Source organism: Lepidochelys kempii, chromosome 3 (genome assembly GCF_965140265.1).
Source record: "Lepidochelys kempii isolate rLepKem1 chromosome 3, rLepKem1.hap2, whole genome shotgun sequence".
Classification (NCBI taxonomy): Eukaryota; Metazoa; Chordata; order Testudines; family Cheloniidae; genus Lepidochelys; species Lepidochelys kempii.
In genome coordinates, this window is record NC_133258.1 from 198,960,703 (window position 1) to 198,982,477 (window position 21,775).

The 21,775-nt window shown below is 44.5% G+C and overlaps 1 protein-coding gene across 9 annotated transcripts in view; it reads right to left on the reverse strand.

The window, feature by feature from the left end:
- SPTLC3 (serine palmitoyltransferase long chain base subunit 3) overlaps positions 1-21,775 on the reverse strand; it is a 292,121-nt gene that overhangs the window by 48,697 nt on the left and 221,649 nt on the right. For all 9 annotated transcript variants that reach the window (XM_073339599.1, XM_073339595.1, XM_073339598.1 and 6 more), the window contains 2 exons: positions 7,550-7,674; positions 4,598-4,691 (listed from right to left, as the gene is read on the reverse strand). In XM_073339599.1, coding sequence (XP_073195700.1) covers positions 4,598-4,691; positions 7,550-7,674 — 219 coding nt within the window. The remainder of the gene's footprint in view (positions 1-4,597; positions 4,692-7,549; positions 7,675-21,775) is intronic.

Consider the following 21,775-nt stretch of genomic DNA (forward strand, 5'->3'; position numbering starts at 1 on the left):
CCAGCAGCCAACAAAAACATAACAGCAACACACTATTTGCCCCTTGCCCTTCTCTCCAATGTATCTCGTATACACGTACAGTCAGAGAAGTCAGAGTAAAAGTAAATGAGATCTAAACAGTTTAATCAAGGCTGTTACACTCCACGTAAAAGGAGAATGAACTAGACAGTGGGGAGCAGTCACTTTCTCCAACGACTAACAACACCTTCCTCATTCCCATTTAGGCACGCTTTGAAAATGTCATTCACAAGGCTGCCAACCAATCTGGTTTTGTTCTGGCAACAAACAATACAGAAGGAATGTTTTCATCACTAGTTGAGTATTATGTGGCACAAAGGTCTTTGACTTTTCATACTATGTTTACAATGCTGTAATACCAGGTTAAACGCTATGCTGGTGAAACTGGCGCAGCTCCAGGGGAACGGTGCCAGTTTACATCAGCAGAGAATTTGACTCCATTCTCATGTTTAATAAGTGACTTTTTTATTGTGCCGTGTTACGACCCATTGCTGTTTGCCTTCCCGGCTGATCTTATCTTTAGAGCTCTCACAACTTCTTATCTGGATTCAGTTCTGCTCTTTGCCCCCTCCTTACCATGGATGGGGACCAGCAGAAGGTCCTTGACATGGTGACATCCTCCAACTGAGGGCAAGTACCAGACCCCTTTCAGAGGGCTGTTTGCTCCCCTCATCAGCCATGACACAAACCAATTCCTATTCCCTGCAGGGAATGAGTATCACCTACCTCCTGCTGAGGTTGTGGGAAAGTGATTTAAAAAAAAAGACAAAATCACTTTACAATTTTAGAGTCAAATTAATGCTCATGAAATCCTCTGCACAGACTGTACCAGATGCAGTTTCCTGTTTATACAATACAACACAGGGAAGCTTCCCCATATACCCAGCAATGTGACTCGGACAACGGGTAGATCAGTTGACCTATTTCCACTAAATGTGAGAATGAAAGCACAAGTCTAACATTTGGCTTACGTGTGGCCATGAGCTTAGCAGTTCAAACATCAAGGCCCTGACCCAGCAAAGCACTTAAGCATGTGCGTAACTGTAAACAAATGAGTAGTTTCATTACAGTCAATCGGACTATTCATATACTTCAAGCTATGCACATGCTTAAGAGCTTTGCAGTTTTGAAGCGGAAGGCTGATATGTCTAGACAAACTGGAACAATAGGTTTAAATACGTGAAAAAGACTAAGTTTCTGAGGCAGTTAAATGAAGAACAATTTAGATTACTAAAGGCTTGTCCATACATAAAATATTACAGCGCCACAACTGTGCTGCAGTAGCGGTTCAGTGTAAACACTACCTACACCAAAGGAAGGGCTTCTCCAATCAGTGTAGGTAATCCACTTCCCAAGAACTGGTAGTTAGGTCGACTGAAGGATTCTTCTGTCGACCTACTACTGTCTACACTGGGGGTTAGGTCAGTATATCTACATCTCTCAAGGGTGTCGATTTTTTATACCCCTGAGAGACATAGCTAAACCGTTGTAAATTCCTAGTATAGTGTGGATCTCTTGGGCAAGGCATTCCCTGTATACACATAACAAATGTAAGGATGTTGGAGTAGCCAGCTACAATGCTACTGTCCTCTGACACAGTCCATTTTGCAAAGTAGATAGCACCTAAACATATTTTTAAAATGATGTCAAAGCCCTGGACACGCTATTTTTAAAATTCACTTAAGTCCCATTTACAAAGCAAACCACAACTTGCTACAAGACAACTGCATCCCAAATGGATTTACAGTGTAGACGGGGCCTTCACAAAGGGGATTCTGTCTGTCCGGCTGGACGTGTGCCAGTTGGCTGCCACACTGTCCAGCCATGCTGCATTTCAGTAATGTGCCAAATGTACCGCTGTGGAAGCCGCTTGGATGAAGAAGTATTCCATATGTGTAAAACTACTATTAATAGTTATTGGATGGCGAAAGTCAGTTGGCAGGTAGGTTCTGGATTTGATTTATGAAATCTGTTCACAAGAACACTCCAAAATAGCAGCTTTATAGCAAGGGTATTTAATCTATATGGCTTCCTATGCGGGGGTGGGTTGGGGGTTGAAGATCAGAAACTTAAAGTACACAGAGTTTTACAAAATGTTCCCACTGCTTCACAATGAAAAGGGTCCTCTAGGTACAATTCAGGTTAAGGTCCAGGCAGAATGGGGTTAACTGAGAAACTATATATAATGCTTCAAAAGGTTCCCACCGTTTCATAATGATAAGCATTGTCTTACTGTAATTCTGGTTAAGGCGATAAGGCTCAAAATGGTTAAACTAGCCAGCTTTTAAAGAAAACTAGACTGGCTTTGGCAAATCAGATCCGTAATCTAGGGAACAATGGGTTACATAGAAAGAACCTGATGAGCTTTCAGTGGTGTTTGCTGAGGTGCTTAAGGGAATTACCTAATTTTCCATCTGCAGTTTGGTGTTTGTGGAACTAGTTAGCTATTGCTGTTAGTTTTGCTCCACATTCTTTACAGAGAATATCAGCTCTGATGTATCATAAACCCCCAACAGCAGGCTGATTAGATGTTAGCTCACTGGGGGAAGGGAGGAGAAAGTGTATGACGGCTCCTTGACAAGTGATCGGGTGAGGAGGGGGTATTAATTTATCAACATATGGGTCAAAAATCAAAGTGGTATCTTCAACATTCTTTTAGGAACTGTGATCTGAATCACATTCCCTGAATGGATCTCTTCTTTCAAGTGCTATGGGAAATAGCACAAAATAATCAGGGGCTGAATGTGGAGATGGTGTTGGGGGTGGGGGTGGGGAGTTGAGAGCCAGTGGGTTTTGGTGGTTAGAGGTCATCCTTCAAAATGTCATGCAGCAGGAAAAGTATGACTGGGATAAGTTACTGAGTAGAGCACAGTGCAAATCTAAGGAAGAGGTCAGAGATCAAGAGAGACAGAAGTATAAAAATACGGCCTCCTATGTCTAAATCTCTAAGGTTGGATCACTGAGTGTTAGTAAGCACATCAGATGGTAAATTTATAAATAGTTACTTTTGTAAAAATGTTTTGAATCAGGCTTATTCATCAGGCTAATAATCAGGCTTATTAATCAGGTTATGGAATTGCTTCTTGGCCAATTAAAATTACACGAATAATGATGCTTATAATTATAGTGCACCTTTCATGGTATGTTTTTATAAAACATATACATAATTAAATGACTTCACTCACCTCTGGGATGGGGCAAAGTAGTAACTGATTACACAGTACCTGTACATGGCATGACTCAGAACAGTGGAGAAAAGGAACTGAAAGTGAAGGGGGTATTTAGGTAGACAATGTGCAGTAACTGTGTTATAATTTTTACAACAGCAGTTTGCAAGTATAGCAAGTACCGCAAATGCCACAGCAGCATTAATTAAGTAAAAGGCAGTGTTGTCAATGTTTTAAAAGACCATGTAACAGGATGACTGGCCCTTTAAAGGGAGATGGGTCCAGCCCCGTCTGTGATACACTTGACTCACCTGCCCAGGTGGAGAAAATGAGCAAAGTCACCTGACAGGCAAGTCATATCGCTAAATCGGGCCTTCTGAGGGGAGAAATACAACAGAAGCCTATGGACAGCCAAAGAGAGAGAAGGAAAGACCCAGGCAGAAAGCCCTGGGAGTTGATGCTCAGCAGAAAGCAGGGAGAGGTTGAAATGAGCAGAAGGACCACATGAATTGCTCCACACAGAAAGACTCTCCCTAGCTCCTATGCAGAAGGCCTGGGGATGCATGCCTACAGGGAGCAGAAGCTAGCTAGGGAAGCTGGAGTGTGGTGGGCAAGTCTGCTAGAGCAAAATCTCAGCAGGGACAGGCCTAAGAACCCTACACCAAGGACTGTGAGCCAGCTAGGATGTTGGATGGGAGTTCTTATGTCTCCTTTGTTAATAAAGCTAGGGCACAAGAAGGAGTGTTACTTGACACATGAAAGCCTATGTTGAAGTTACTGGGGAGTGACTAGCCTGAAGCCAGACCAGCAGGTGGTACTGATACAGACCTCTATGTAACAACTGAGTTATAATGTAGCATTAGTATCAGTCTTGTCCTAAAATCCTATTTTGGTGAAGTCAGTATGTGGGCAGATGCTTATATCCCAGCTTTCTGGATCCTTGAAAAAACCTGCCAGAAATTTAGGGTGGGATTTTCAAAAGTGCTCTGCATTAGCTTAAGTCTGCTCCCACTAACTTCAGTGGTAACAGAGTTAGGCCAGCGCTGAGCACTTCTGAAACACCGTAGACTTTTGTACTGATTTTCTGTTGCAATTGTAAATAAATGTTTCCAGAACTGTACGGAATAACAGCAACATGCCAAACCAGAAGGGTGGTTATGGTGAGAAATATTTTTGAAAATTTAAGCTCCATCATGGCACTGGTCACAGTCATGGTCTTTTATCAGCTGCAAACTGTCATTGTATGCATTTCATTTTTATCCCTCCAAAATTAGAAATCATATATAGCTTTGAGAGGCTAATGCCCCACCCGTTATCAAATATTCTCAAATAAGTGATGGCAAAATTTGTATAAGCAGTTTCGTCTGGTTGGAACATCTCTGCCACCAAACATCTCCAGCATCAATACTCACTGTTGTGTTTGAAGATTTTAATGGTAGCACCGGAAAGTCTTGCACCAAGAACAAGAGAAGTGTGGTTCAACTCATCACTTAAAATGAGGCAACCCTGTGGAGAAGGCTCACAATAAGTATACACATAAACCTTTAGAATATTCACAAGTTAATGCGAGTGAATAGATCACATATTACCGACCAAACTGCAATGCTTAAATGTGAATTGGAAAATTTCTTAAGTCTTGGGGTATTTGGACCCAATATTCTGTTTCAGGGACATATATAAATCTTGGGGACAGATTCCTGAATATTCCAAGGTGGTGAAAGGAGGCCAGATACTGTCCATACGTAGCCAGCGGTGAATTACGCTGGTGGAGGGGAGCTCCTTGCTGTTTTAAACCCAGTGAACCTGGCTCCTGCGACTACTGCTTCCTTTCCTCAGTGAGTTGTGGGCAGAGTGCAGCTCCATTGATCCTCCTCTGCTGTAAGATCCCATAAGGACCATATGTCAGTGAGGTAAGTAAGTGTAACATTTTGGAGCTGGAGCCAGCATACTGGTCTTACAGAATCACGAGCTGAAACTGGCTAGTTGCATCATACCTGTACTGTATCTCAGCGGTGCTTGGGCACGGGGGAGATCTGTCTGTCTGTCTCTTTCACTCACACACACTTTATCTTTAGTAACTTTTACAGTCACTAATTCCATCAGTTAAGAACTCATTTTCCTTTTAAAAATCCTCAATGAAATGCATGAAAAATTAATATTGCATCATCTGTTATATTAGCAAAAGCCAGATTCAAACTGGAACCTTATCTTGCCCCGGCTTTAATCCTAAGCATTATGCTATGGTCTTTTGTTACATGACCACAATGCAATGCATCATTTTGCAAATACAGGCTAACTAAGTAGAGGCAGAGAAATATTTCACACGTGGATGGGCTAAAATCTACCTTGAGCTATGCACGTGGAACTCACTCTGAAATAATAGGAATTGTGCGTATGTATCTGGAGGTCAGGATGAAGCTATTACATTAAATTATGGAGGTAAATTAAATGAGAAGTCTCCATAATAGAGGGCAATAATTCAACATCAAGAACACTCACTTACCTTGCTGTAATTGTGGTTCTTCAAGATGTTGTAATCAGTGTGGATCTCACTCCCCATGCACATGAGCTCTGAATCTTTTGCTTGGCAGGGACCAGCAGGGCCACACGTTGAGCCCCCTCATAGTTCTGTGCAAAAGCATAAAGGGTGGAATGGCACAGACATTGGCCCTCAGTTCCCTCTCAACTCAAAGCCCATGTCAGCTGAGGACTCCGAAAGGGGTGGAGGGCGGGTCATGAGATCCACACTGACTACAACATCTCGAAAAAACACATTTAACATAGGGTAAGTAACTATTCTTTCTTCGAGTATTTGTGGATCCCACTGTAGGAGAAGGCAAGCAATTTCTTCTACCAGAAGGATGGCATGAGAAGCATTAGCTACAACATTTGAATAGAGATCGGAGCACAGCTTTCCCAAATTTCATATCTGATCTGGTAGCCAAGTCCAGCAACATCTGATCTGGCAGCCAAGTGAATGGGTTTCTCTATGTAGCAGTCAGAACTGCATTGGCCAGTAGGGGCTAAAATGATGAGACTCATCTGATCCCATCTTACTTTGACGATCACTCTGGGATTGTTGAGAAGGTGTAAAAGCGACCATGGGTTCATTGTAGAAGGGAGACATCTGGTGAAAATCCTGGATTCATGTCTCCCCTGGAATAGAAGTTCAGGCACTTTGCAACATCTTGGGTGGCGGACAAATCTCTTAACAGAGTGCCACTCTGGAGAAATACTGAGTTGACGGTGAGTCTCGTTTCTTTCCAATCTATGCCAGGTACATCCGTAACATGTGGTCTGGCAAAGGATTCCAAGCTCATGGGATGCATGCGCACCTACAGTGGGATCCACACTGACACATACTTGAAGAAGACTACTAGAGATTCTGCTCCTTCCTTCCCAGACAGTACCTCTGAGTATCCCAAGACTGTAACATGAAGCTCAGATTCCACAAATGAGGAACATCATTTTCCCATTATTGTGTCCCTGCATTGTACCCCAAATTTCCCTCCATTAGACTATTGGAGAAAGTTTTTTTTAAATGATATCAATTTCAATAAAATATATTTTTCACAAATATGATGGTTATTTTGCCCTAGAAAATAGTTCTCTCCCTTCTCAGGTGCTCCAGGCACTTTGCTTTCAACCTCATGCTTCACAAGACCCTTAGCATTAATGTTCAAACATACACTACACTCTGGGATATCAACAATCAGCTCCAAGAAGGATGCAATCTGTTGTTTCACTATCATGTCTAACTCAAGTGAGGTTACAAATTTCCCTAACAGTCCAAACATACTGTGGTTCATCAAGTCATTATTGGACCAACCTTCTGTAGGATAGTCTAAACTTTGTGCTTGTGTTTATTGACAGCTTTCTTGCAATGTTGGTCTGAGATTTATGTAATATCAATATTGAGCATACAAAGCATTTCTCATTTCCCAAAACCTAGCCCAATTCTCTTCTTATTTCAGTTTTATACTGGTGTGGCTCCACCAACATCAATTGCTTTACACCTAGGTAAGCAGGAGGAGAATCCGTTCCACTATTTAATTCTTACAACAGCTCTCCGAGACGGGAGGCAAAAACTATTCACATTTTAGAGAAGGGTAAATGGAGGGAAAGAGGCTAAGTACTTACATTGGTACTTAAATACAAGAGTGGTAAGTGCCTTAGCAACCCCCAGGGGTGACTGACAGAAAGCGTGACGAAATGGTGAACCCGAGGTGAAGAAGAGCATCAGTGTCAGAACTCAGAAGTTCCTGGTATCTAGTCTTGTGTTCAGACCAAGCCTCACCATTTATTGCGTGTTTGAAGTAGTGTAACTGTAGGCAAAACAATTAGCAGGCAATACTCATACTCACCTTCCCAACCAGCAACGGAATATTCATAGAGTTAGTAGCAAAGCCCATGCCAAACACCATAGCCGCTTCCACATCAAGAAACCGGGCCACCAGGTTCTCTAGTTCTACGTGTTTGTCAAGGTTACCTGGATTAAGAATTACAAGGCATTTTAACATTTCATTTACTATATAAAATGTGTATAATTCAAAAGGAAGGAAGGATAGAAAGCAAGAAAGATCTGGAAATATGCATTTAATTACATTGATGCTTCAAATCTGACAAAGATTTTCCATTTCTATCTTGCACACCTGAGACAAAATGTAAAACAGAAGGATTCAGATGAATTACAATTCGGCCAAAGAGGTGACCGACATCTATTGTTAAAGTAGCACAACACTTTTCTCGACAGCCTCCTATTTTCACATTCTAATGACTTTCTGAAATGTTCACCCCTTAGTCTTTATATTTTCCATGTTGTCTTAAAAGAAAAATCACCTTCAGAAAGAACGGTTTCAGAGTAGCAGCTGTGTTAGTCTGTATTGGCAAAAAGAAAAGGAGTACTTGTGGCACCTTAGAGACTAACCAATTTATTTGAGCATAAACTTTCGTGAGCTACAGCTCACTTCATCGGATGCATAAAGTGGAAAGTACAGTGAGCAGATTTTATATATACACACAGACCATGAAAAAATATACATTGTAAGGAGAGTGATCACTTAAGATGAGTTATTACCAGCAGGAGAGTGGGGCGGAGGGAGAGAAAACCTTTTGAAGTGATAATCAAGGTGGGCCATTTCCAGGAGTTAACAAGAATGTCTGAGGAACAGTGCGGGGGCGGGGGGGGCGGGAGGGGGGAGAGAGGAGGAATAAACAAGGGGAAATAGTTTCACTTAGTATAATGACTCAACCACTCCCGGTCTCTATTCAAGCCTAAGTTAATTGTATCCAATTTGCAAATTAATTCCAATTCAGCAGTCTCTCCTTGGAGTCTGTTTTCAAAGTTTTTTTGTTGAAGGATACTCACTTTGAGAACAGAAATCGAGTGACCAGAGAGATTGAAGTGTTCTCCGACTGGTTTATGAATGTTATAATTCTTGCCATCTGATTTGTGTCCATTTATTCTTTTACGTAGAGACTGTCCAGTTTGCCCAATGTACATGGCAGAGGGGCATTGCTGGCACATGATGGCATATATCACATTGGTAGATGGGCAGGTGAACGAGCCTCTGATAGTGTGGCTGATGTGATTAGGCCCTATGATGGTGTCCCCTGAATAGATATGTGGGCGCAGTTGGCAAGGGGCTTTGTTGCAAGGATAGGTTCCTGGGTTAGTGGTTCTGCTGTGTGGTGTGTGGTTGCTGGTGAGTATTTGCTTCAGGTTGGGGGGCTGTCTGTAGGCAAGGACTGGCCTGTCTCCCAAGATTTGTGAGAGTGATGGGTCGTCCTTCAGGATAGGTTGTAGATCCTTGATAATGCGTTGGAGAGATTTTAGTTGGGGGCTGAAGGTGACGGCTAGTGGCGTTCTGTTATTTTCTTTGTTGGGCCTGTCCTGTAGTAGGGGACTTCTGGGTACTCTTCTGGCTCTGTCAATCTGTTTCTTCACTTCAGCAGGTGGGTATTGTAGTTGTAAGAATGCTTGATAGAAATCTTGTAGGTGTTTGTCTCTGTCTGAGGGGTTGGAGCAAATGTGGTTGTATCGTAGAGCTTGGCTGTAGACAATGGATCATGTGGTGTGGTCTGGGTGAAAGCTGGAGGCATGTAGGTAGGAATAGTGGTCAGTAGGTTTCCGGTATAGGGTGGTGTTTATGTGACCATCGCTTATTAGCACTGTAGTGTCCAGGAAGTGGATCCCTTGTGTGGACTAGTCCAGGCTGAGGTTGATGGTGGGATGGAAATTGTTGAAATCATGGTGGAATTCCTCAAGGGCTTCTTTTCCATGGGTCCAGATGATGAAGATGTCATCAATATAGCGCAAGTAGAGTAGGGGCGTTAGGGGACGAGAGCTGAGGAAGCGTCGTTCTAAGTCAGCCATAAAAATGTTGGCATACTGTGGGGCCATGCGGGTACCCATAGCAGTGCCACTGATTTGAAGGTATACATTGTCCCCAAATGTGAAATAGTTATGGGTGAGGACAAAGTCACAAAGTTCAGCCACCATGTTTGCCGTGACATTATCGGGGATAGTGTTCCTGATGGCTTGTAGTCCATCTTTGTGTGGAATGTCAGTGTAGAGGGCTTCTACATCCATAGTAGCCACGATGGTGCTTTCAGGAAGATCACCGATGGATTGTAGTTTCCTCAGGAAGTCAGTGGTGTCTCGAAGATAGCTGGGAGTGCTGGTAGTGTAGGGCCTGAGGAGGGAGTCTACATAGCCAGGCAATCCTGCTGAATTGGAATTAATTTGCAAATTGGATACAATTAATTTAGGATTGAATAGAGACGGTGAGTGGTTGAGTCATTATACTAAGTGAAACTATTTCCCCTTGTTTATTCCTCCTCCCGCGCCCCCCCCCCCCCCACCCACTGTTCCTCAGACGTTCTTGTTAACTCCTGGAAATGTGCTGGAAATGGCCCACCTTGATTATCACTTCAAAAGGTTTTCTCTCTCCTCACCCCACTCTCCTGCTGGTAATAGCTCATCTTAAGTGATCACTCTCCTTACAATGTATATTTTTTCATGGTCTGTGTGTATATATAAAATCTGCTCACTGTACTTTCCACTTTATGCATCCGATGAAGTGAGCTGTAGCTCACGAAAGCTTATGCTCAAATAAATTGGTTAGTCTCTAAGGTGCCACAAGTACTCCTTTTCTTTATTCAGAAAGAAAACTGTCCTTAGTTATTTTTGAGTTTTGGTAAAACGGGAAACAAATGAACAACACCCTCCCCCACTTTTCGCTCTATAAAAAGAGGTGGCGGGAATCATAACCATACTTTGGTAGAGAGGGATAAAGAAAAATGTTTCTCCTGCATCTTTTTCCATTTTGAAAGCTGTGAAGCAGCAAAAACCTCTTCTGCCACTAATATTTAACTGAAGAGCAGAGAACTCACCCCTTCGCAATCCATTCATCTCAATCAGGTGTGAAAGATCTGGTACCAGGAAAACAGCCTTTATTATTAATTTTTATTTGTATAATGGTAGTGCCTCTCAAGAGCCCAGTCAAATATCAAGGCCCAACTGTGCTAAGTGCTGTACAAAGAAATAAAAATGACAGTTTCTGCTCCAGACCTAGGGTAACCAGGTGTCTGGTTTTTGACCGCAACACCCGGTCGAAAAGGGAGCCGGGCGGCTCCAGTCAGCACTGCTGACCAGGCCGTTAAAAGTCCGGTTGGTGGTGCTGCGGAGCTAAGGCAGGCTAGTCCCTACTTGTCCTGGCACCACGATGCACTTCGGAAGTGGCCAGCAGCTCTGGCTCCTAGTTGCTGCCCCCACCCTGAGCACTGGCTTCACATTCCCATTGGCCGGAAACTGTGGCCAATGGGAGCTGCAGGGACGGTGCCTGCGGGTGAGAGCAGCGCTCAGAGCCACCTGTCACACCTCTGCCTAGGAGCTGGACCTTCTGGTCGCTTCCAGGGTGCAGGGCGGAGTCAGGACAGGTACGAAGCCTGCCTTAGTGCCCCCCCCGTCCCTGTGCCACTGACCAGGAGCCACCAGAGGTAATCCCGTGCCCCAATCCGCTGCCCCAGCCCTGAGGCCCCCCCAAACCCGTAGCCCTTTCTGGCACTCAAACTCCTCATCCCTGGCCCCACCCCAGAGCTTGCAAACCCAGATGGAGCTCTTGCCCCAACCCACTGCCCCAGCCCAGAGCTACTCCACATCCTGAACCCCTCTGCCTCACTCCTAGCCTGGAGCTCCCTCTTGCACCCCAAACCCCTCATCCCTGGCCCCACCCCAGAGCCCGCACTCCCAGCCAAAGCCCTCACCCACTCCTACACCCCAACCCACTGCCCCAGCCTGGAGCCCCCTCCAGCACACCAGACCCCTCATCCCTGGCTCCACCCCAGAGCCTGCACTCCCAGTTAGAGCCCTCACCTCCCCCACCCCAACCCCCTGCCCCAGCCCAGTGAAAGTGAGTGAGGATGGGGGACAGCAGGCCACCAAGAGAGGGGGAATGTAGTGAGCGGGGGGGGGGGGCAGGACCTTGGGGAAGAGGCGGGACATGGGGTGTGGCCTCAGGGAAGGGTCGGGGCTAAGGTGTTTGGTTTTGTACAATTAGAAAGTTGGCAACCCTACTCCAGACAGATCATATTCTTAGAATATCAAAAGCAATAGGGAACAGACAAAAGCGTGTGGGGGCGGGTGGTGGTAGGATAAGATATGAAGCAACTTTGCATAAAAAACTAGTATTCTCAACTTGCTATCTGCCTAGCCACTAGTGTGGTAGTGTTCTGTAGGCACCCTGGCAGAGATAAGTCTTAAGGAGCAATTTGAGGGAGGAAGGGAGGTATTTTTATGGGTTTTGACAGCGTTTTCCCCAGGAATATGGTTAGGGAGCATAGGATAAAGTGTGACAAAGCTGAAGGAACAAGTGGACCTATGCATGAGTCCTTGAGGGGGCCATTTAGAGATCTGGGGCAAAAATTGGGGATTGGTCCTGCTTTGAGCAGGGGGTTGGACTAGATGACCTCCTGAGGTCCCTTCCAACCCTGATATTCTATGATAATGGCTCATGTCACCTGCAGAGCAGAGGCGGAGTTGGTGTCATGACAGAACAGTAGGTCTGGTAGTGAGGCAGAGTTAAATGATGAAGGGAACTGAAGGGGAAGACAAGAAGCTTTTGTTTGATCTGGTGGAGACAGGTGAACAAATGGAGGGATAATGAGAGTGGTGAGCCAGAAAGGTGATCTTACCTGCCATAATTAAAACCCAACTATTAAATGGGCTCATTGTGGTTCCAGCAGCAATTATAACTCAGCTGGTTGTACTGAGGTATTGTTTTCTATTCCTGTTTTTCTGTTCACATATATACAGTAGCTTAAAGGAACATTGACTTAAAAAAATGCATGTCTGCTCAAAAAAACTGCACGTCCATCTTTCCCACTCTGGTCAGTTGTCCTAACCGTACTTCTTGTCGGTATGTTTTTGTCACTCTTAGATGGAATAGAAAAAGGCAGCATCTCTGGTATTTCTTTAACCTGCCTTTGTTGACTTTGCTAGGATGATAGACTGAACAATTTGAGATTCACCCGTCACTATTTGTGAATGACAAATCCCAGCAATGGAAGGTAGGTGCCAATAAAATACAGTCACTCTATAGAACTATTGGATATAAATCCAAACCGCAAACCAGAACCACCCCTGAATTTGGTGGGTTTTGTTTTGCAAAACCCAAACCTGACTGACAAGGATTTGCAACACCAGCCCTGGCTTTGCACATCTCTAATTATGATGGAACTACCGTAGGTGGTGGGTGAGGTGTTACGGAAGAAGTATGATGCATAGACCAGATCTTATCAATGAAAGGCTAGAGACAAAATCATACGGGGGTGGGAACAACAGGGCTGATTCAGATTCGGCCTACTTAAGATTCTTGAGTTTTAAAACGAGAGGATATTAAATGTATTCAAACCAGTCATTTAAGTATGTGGTTATATAGGAGGATTCCCCAGCAGGGGAAGGTCCCCAAGGGTGTACAGCCAGTTACACTAGTTATACCTACCCTCAGCCACTCAGCTCTCTAGTGTGGGATGCATGCCCGGTGGAATGGGGTTTGGCTGGATCACTAGTGTTCTGACAATCCGCAGCTAGTGGATCTGCCACTACCAGAAGGTGCAAATTATAGCAACCCTAAGTCTGTTTTGTTTTACTGGGGTTAGACTGGTCCCTTGATCAGGGCAGCACAAAGTCACCTTGATGTTACATTTCCCCTACATCCCACCAGGCTCTGCACTGATTGCAGCGCAGCCTGACCAGAGAACTGGGGCCACAGAGCTTTCCCAATCAGGTGGCATAAGCGGTCTACTTGATAAAAGAAGAAAAAACAGCCATCAGTAAATTTGAAAGGAAAACCCAAATAATTCTCTCCCATCCCTCTTCCCAGTTATAGGATAGTGTGAGTTTGTCAGGCTGGTGTTTGAAAAAGACAAGGGTATTATGGGAAATTCTGATAACAATCAAAAATTGTTATAAAAATTGTGACTTTCATATTTTCAGCCTTCCACACCCTACTCTCCCAAATTAAGTCACCTTTAGGGCATGTCATCCCTCAGCTCACCTGGGTATGGGGAATGTGGCGTGTACACTCCTACAGCAAGTTGCCCAGGCTGACAAAATCCAGGCCTGGTGATTAAAAGTCACTGACAGCTTATGAAATATTTAAACAACAAAGTTAAAAGTCTTATTCACTTTCCATTATCTGTGCTAGCACAATGCTGTAATGTCTGAGTTGCAAACGCTGGTGGGCAATATTTAATTTGTTTTTTAAATTAAATTCTTTCCACTGGATTTAAAAAAAAATAGTATGGTAAATGTTGTGTTACCCTTGGATTTAATAAAAGCTGATTTTAAAACGAACAAATCCCTTAAATCTGGGGCCAAAACTGAACTGACCCAATAATCCTGACATCCCAATACAAGTCACAGGCCTAAATTTTCAAACATCAATGGTAATTGTGAGATTTTAACCTGAGTCACATGAAATAGTCCTGATTTTCAGACTTACCCACTCTCTGAAAATCAGGCCCTTTTTAAAGGTGGACACCCACAAATTGAGACACCCTAAATCATTAGTCACATATGAAATTTCAGGTCATAAATACTGAAATTGTTTCGAAGGGTACAACTTAGTTCACATTAGCTTTAGTTTCTTATCACTATATCATCTTCAAGGCAGTAACTGTCTCATCCTGTGTTTGTACAGCACTTGGGGCAATAGGACTTGATCCTGAATCGGACCTTTGGGCACAATTTGAATATAAAAAATAAAAAAAAAAATAGTAACACAACCATTACCTCCTGCCAGAACATGCTGCTAAAATGTCATGTGCGGCCCTAAAGCCTGAAAAAAGTAAAGTGCTATTGTAATTTAAATGTGGACATGGAAATTTAGATTTTTCCTTAAAAATCAAAGAAATTAAAAGACCAATCAAATAATAATAAAAAAACAGAACAAAATGACAACTGATTTTTGGTTGAGCACCAAAATTTAAACTCTCCCCACAACCCCCTCTGATACAACTCACACCCAACTTATTCTGTGTGGGCTAAATCTAGTCCTTTGCTCTTAGACTGAGTAGCAATGGGAGAATTTCAAAAGGGGCTGGGGAAGAAATTCTGCATGGCTGCTACACAGCTGTAATAATGCAGTAAACCCTGCTGCTTCTGGGTGCCAGCTCCAAAGGGGACAATGGCCAGTAGATCCATATGTTTATGTAACCACCAAATGTTTAACTATAGAGCCCCTAGACAGTTAAACTTTGTAGTGTGCAGGGGTGCAGATTCTCATTCAGGATGTACAGCTTGTCCCTATTTTTAAAATAAGAGGAAAATTCACTTTCAGATTGAAAATCCCAAAAGCCTCCCACAGATCCATCGATCCCAAGGCCGGTAAAGATAATTGTGATTATCTAGTCTGACATCCTATAGAACACATATATAACATCCTATATATAATACAGGCCATAAAATTTCTCCAAAATAATTTCTAGAGCAGATCTTTTAGAAAAATATCTAATCTTGATTTAAAAGTTGTCAGTGATGGAGAATTCACCAGAACCCTTGGTAAATTGGTCCAATGGTCCAACATTTTACGGTTAAAATGTATGCCTTATTTCCAGTCTGAATTTGTCTAGCTTCAACTCCCAGCCATTGGATTGTGTTATACCTTTCTCTGCTAGATTGATGAGGCCATTTTTAAATATTTGTGCCCCAGGTAGATACTTATAGACTATAATCAAGTCACCCCTTAATCTTTGTTAAGATAAATAGATGGGGCTCCTGGAGTCTATCATTGTAAGGCAGGTTTTCTAATCCTTTAATCATACTCATGGCTCTTCTCTGAACCCTTTCCAATTTCTCAACATCCTTCTTCAATTGTGTGCACCAGAATTGGAAACAGCATTCCAGCAGTGGTCGCACCCGTGCCAAATACGGAAGTAAAATAATCTCTACTCCTACTCGAGATTCCTCTGATGATGCATCCCAGGATTGCAGTAGCCCTTTTGGCCCTAGTCTCGAACAGGGAACTCATGTTCAGCTGATGAGCCCCAAATCTTTTTCAGAGTCACTGCTTCCCAGGATAGAGTCCCCTATTCTGTAAGTATGGCTTATGTTCTTTGTTCCTAGATGTATACATCTATGTGTATGTATTGAATACCATTTTCTAAGATATACTGAAAAAGTATCTTGCATGGTGGGGAAAAAAACCAAGATAAAAAAAGAATTAAGTGATTGGCTTGTCTCACAAATTGACACAAGAATCTGGATATGCCATTCTCTCTTTTTATTAGCTCCTTATGCTTCTGTATTATAAACTGCATATTAAAGTAACATGCAAATGACTGGCTATTGCAGTGACAGGATTTTGCTTTTCTCATTGTCATCAGTTTTTAATCATGGTTACTCAGATTGAAATCATTCCTCCTAAAATAAGGAGTAACTAAGAACTTGTCTACACAAACAATTAGACCATCAAGGCAAGCTTGGGTGTGAATCTACCCAGCACTAGCCTGCCATGGATTAACTGTCCTTTTGCACCCTGCTGATGTGCATTAACAGTTTCTGAGCCCTGGTCTACACTAAGAGTTGAGGTCGAATTTAGCAGCATTAAATTGATTTAACCCTGCACATGATGAAGCCATTTTTTTCAATTTAAAGGGCTCTTAAGATTGATTTCCTTACTCCACCCCCGACAAGGGGATTAGCACTGAAATTGGCCTTGCCGGGTTGAATTTGGGGTACTGTGGACGCAAATAGATGGTATTGGCCTCCGGGAGCTATCCCAGAGTGCTCCATTGTGACCGTTCTGGACAGCACTCTCAACTCAGATGCATTGGCCAGGTAGACAGGAAAAGGCCCACGAACTTTTGAATTTCAATTTCCTGTTTGGCCAGCGTGGCAAGCTGCAGGTGAGGGCAGAGCTCATCAGCAGAGGTGACCTTGATGGAGTCCCAGAATCGCAAAAGAGCTCAGCATGGACTGAACTGGAAGTACAGGATCTGATCGCTGTATGGGGAAAGGAATCCGTGCTATCAGAACTCCATTCCAGTTTTCGAAATGCCAAAACATGTCAAAATCTCCCAGGGCATGAAGGACAGAGGCCATAACAGGGACCCAAAGCAGTGCCACGTGAAACTTAAGGAGTTGAGGCAAGCCTACCAGAGAGGCAAACGGCTGCTCTGGGTCAGAGCCCGAAACATGCCGCTTCTATGATGAACAGCATGCCATTTTAGGGGGTTCAGCCACCACTACCCCAGCCATTTTGTTTGACTCCTTCAATGGAAATGGAGGCAACACAGAAGCAGGTTTTGGGGACGAGGAAGATGATGATGATGAAGTTGTAGATAGCTCACAGCAAGCAAGCGGAGAAACCGGTTTTCCTGACAGCCAGGAACTGTTTCTCACCCTGGACCTGGAGCCAGTACCCCCAAACCCACCCAAGGCTGCCTCCTGGATCTGCCAGGCGGAGAAGGGACCTCTGGTGAGTGTACCTTTTAAAATAGTATACATGGTTTAAAAGCAAGCATGTTTAATAATTAATTCGTCCTGGTATTTGCAGGTCTCCTGGATGTACTCCCAAAGCCTTTGCAAAAGGTTTCTGGGGAGGGAAGCCTTATTCCGTCCACCATGGTAGGACACTTTACCACTCCAGGCCAATAGCACGTACTCAGGAATAATTGTAGAACAAAGCATTGCAGTGTATGTTTGCTGGCGTTCAAACAACATCCATTCTTTATCTCTCAGTGTTATCCTCAAGAGAGTGAAATCATTCATGGTCACCTGGTTGAAATAGGGTGCTTTTCTTAAGGGGACATTTAGAGGTGTCCATTCCTGCTGGGCTGTTCGCCTGTGGCTGAACAGAAATGTTCGCCACTGTTAGCCACGGGGAGGGGGGAGGGGGGATGGGCTGGCCATGTGGTGGGGGGAGGCAAAATGCGACCTTGGAATGAAAGCACATGTGCTAGGTATGTAATGTTAATAGCAAGGTTTACCGTGAAAGAGTGTACCCATTGTTCTATAACATGTGTCTTTTTAAATACCACTGTCCCTTTTTTTTTCCTCCACCAGCTGCATGTGTTTCAAGGATCACAGGATCTTCTCCTTTCCAGAGGCTAGTGAAGATTAGAAGGTGAAAAAAACGCACTCGTGATGAAATGTTCTCTGAGCTCATGCTGTCCTCCCACACTGACAGAGCACAGACGAATGCGTGGAGGCAGAGAATGTCAGAGTGCAGGAAAGCACAAAATGACCGGGAGGAGAGGTGGCGGGCTGAAGAGAATAAGTGGCGGGCTGAAGAGAGGGCTGAAGCTGAAAGGTGGAGGCAGCATGATGAGAGGAGGCAGGATTCAATGCTGAGGCTGCTGGAGGATCAAACTAATATGCTTCAGCATATGGCTGAGCTTCAGAAAAGGCAGCTGGAGCACAGACCGCTGCTACAGCCCCTGTGTAACCAACCGCCCTCCTACCCAAGTTCCATAGCCTCCTAACCCAGATGCCCAAGAACGCAGTGGGGGGGCTTCCGGCCACCCAGCCACTCCACCCCAGAGGATTGCCCAAGCAACAGAAGGCTGGCATTGAATAAGTTTTAAGTTTTAAACTTTTAAAGTGCTGTGTGGCCTTGTCCTTACTTCCTCCACCACCCCTCCCGGTGCTTCTCTCCTCCACTACCCCTCCCGGGCTACCTTGACAGTTATCCCCCTATTTGTGTGATGAATTAATAAAGAATGCATGAATGTGAAGCAACAATGACTTTATTGCCTCTGCAAGCAGTGATCAAAGGGAGGAGGGGAGGGTGGTTAGCTTACAGGGAAGTAGAGTGAACCAAGGGGTTGGGGGTTTCATCAAGGAGAAACAAACAGAACTTTCACACTGTAGCCTGGCCAGTCATGAAACTGGTTTTCAAAGCTTCTCTGATGCGCACCATGCCCTCCTGTGCTCTTCTAACCACCCTGGTGTCTGGCTGCGTGTAACCAGCGGCCAGGCGATTTGCCTCAACCTCCCACCCCGCCATAAACATCTCCCCCTTACTCTCATAGATATTGTGGAGTTCACAGCAAGCAGTAATAACAGTGGGAATATTGGTTTTGCTGAGGTCTAACCGAGTCAGTAAACTGCGCCAGCGCGCCTTTAAACATCCAAATGCACATTCTACCACCATTCTACACTTGCTCAGCCTGTAGTTGAACAGCTCCTGACTACTGTCCAGGCTGCCTGTGTATGGCTTCATGAGCCATGGCATTAAGGGGTAGGCTGGGTCCCCAAGGACAACTGTAGGCATTTCAACACCCCCAATGGTTATTTTCTGGTCTGGGAATAAAGTCCCTTCCTGCAGCTTTTGAAACAGACCAGAGTTTCTGAAGATGCGAGCGTCATGTACCTTTCCCAGCCATCCCACTTTGATGTTGGTGAAACGTCCCTTGTGATCCACCAGTGCTTGCAGCACTATTGAAAAGTACCCCTTGCAGTTTATGTACTCGCCGGCTTGGTGCTCCGGCGCCAAGATAGGGATATGGGTTCTGTCTATGGCCCCACCACAGTTAGGGAATCCCATTACAGCAAAGCCATCCACTATGACCTGCACATTTCCCAGGGTCACTACCATTGATATCAGCAGATCTTTGATTGCGCTGGCTACTTGCATCACAGCAGCCCCCACAGTAGATTTGCCCACTCCAAATTGATTCCCGACTGACAGGTAGCTGTCTTGCATTGCAAGCTTCCACAGGGCTATTGCAACTCGCTTCTCAACTATGATGGCTGCTCTCATCTTGGTATTCATGCGCTTCTGGGCAGGGGAAAGCAAGTCACAAAGTTCCATGAAAGTGCCCTTATGCATGCGAAAGTTTCGCAGCTACAGGGAATTGTCCCAGATCTGCAATACTATGTGGTCCCACCAGTCTGTGCTTGTTTCCCGAGCCCAGAATCAGCGTTCCACCGCATGAACCTGCCCCATTAGCACCACAATGCCCGCATTGCCAGGGCCTGTGCTTTGAGAGAAGTCTGTGTCCATGTCCTCATCACTCTTGTCACTGCGCTGACATCGCCTATTCACCCGGTTTCGCTTTGTCAGGTTCTGGTGCTGCATATATTGCTGGATAATGCGAGTGGTGTTTAATGTGCTCCTAATTGCCAAAGTGATCTGAGCGGGCTCCATGCTTGCCGTGGTATGGCATCTGCACAGAAAAAAGGTGCGGAACGATTGTCTGCCGTTGCTGTGACAGAGGGAGGGGCGACTGACGACATGGCTTACAGGGTTGGCTTACAGGGAATTAAAATCAACAAAGGGGGTGGCTTTACACCAAGGAGAAACAAAAACAACTGTCACACAGAATGGCCCCCTCAAGGACTGAACTCAAAACCCTGGGTTTAGCAGGCCAATGCTCAACCCACTAAGCTATCCCTCCCTCTGCTATTTCAGGCAGGACGGAATCTCCATTAAAGTTTTCAAGGTGCCCCTGACAGCCCTCATCAAAACAATTGTCGGCAGTTGATTTCACAGAGGGAGGGAGGGGGGAGCAAATGAATACAAAACAAATCTGGTCTATTTCTTGTTTTGATCCACTCCATCTATGTTTTACATCTTTGGCTGGCAGCAGACACTGCAGTAGGACTGCAAACCATCCACATCTCCTGGCTGCTCAGCAGAAGATGGTGCCATAGGAATGCTAGCCGTCCTCATCTCCTGCCTGCTCACCATAAGATAGTACAATAGGACTGCCTGCAGGATTAAAGAGAGTGACCTGATCGAGTCACTCCTAATTTAGTCCCTGCGTCCATGTCTGCCCAGGCGCTCCTGACTGACCTTACCGAGGTGGCCAGGAGCACCTCGGACACGATGAGGACGGTTTTCAGGCCTATTGCACCGTCTGCTGCCACAAGGCAATGGGTTGCTGCTGCTGTGCAGCAATGCAGTACCGCATCTGCCAGCACCCAGGAGACATACGGTGACAGTGAGCTGAGTGGGCTCCATGCTTGCCGTGGTATGGCATCTGCACAGGTAACTCAGGGAAAAAGGCGCGAAACGATTGTCTGCCATTACTTTCACAGAGGGAGGGAGGGAGGGCCTGACGACATGTACCCAGAACCACTCGCGACAATGTTTTTTGCCCCATCAGGCATTGGGATCTCAACCCAGAATTCCAATGGGCAGCGGAGACTGCGGGAACTGTGGGATAGCTACCCACAGTGCAACACTCCGGAAGTCGACGCTAGCCTCGGTTCGGTGGAAGCACTCCACCGAGTTAATGCACTTAGAGCATTTTGTGTGGGGACACACACAATCGACTATATAAAAACGATTTCTAAAAACCCGACTTCTATAAATTCGACCTAATTTCGTAGTGTAGACATACCCTGAGAGTGCTTTGATCTAATCCTCTTTGAACCAGAACTAGCTCAAAGCGCATTAACAAACTGTTAACTCATGTCATCAGGGTGGACAGGGACAGTTAGATTGTGGCAGGCTAGTGTGGGGTAGATTCACACCCCTGCTTGCCATGGTCTAATTGTGTAGACAAGCCCTAAGTATTGTCTTTGGCAATATTCTGCCTTGATTCCAATCTCTTTTGTAAAATGGAGATGTAATTTTAAATATATAAATGGAAACATTAAAATTTCCACGTTAATCTATTTCCAAAGCCAAGCACCTAAAAAATACTCGCATTCTGATTCAGGAGCATCTTATATCTACCATGCACTCTGCACTACACAAGGATGTGCAGATTCAGGCCCAAGGTTTTATTATATTATAAATTTTTATCTGGCATTTGTTTTTAAAATAACTACTGTATTCATTTTACTTCTTCATTCTCCCCTCTCTTCACTATACTTCTCCAAGAAACAAAATATTCTTTTCATACACAGACCTATCAGTGCTTAGAAAGAGTGCTTACTAATTAAGGCCCTGAACATACAAAGCACTTATACATGTGTAAAAAGAAAAGGAGTACTTGTGGCACCTTAGAGACTAACCAATTTATTTGAGCATAAGCTTTCGTGAGTTACAGCTCACTTCATCAGATGCATAAGCTCACAAAAGCTTATGCTCAAATAAATTGGTTAGTCTCTAAGGTGCCACAAGTACTCCTTT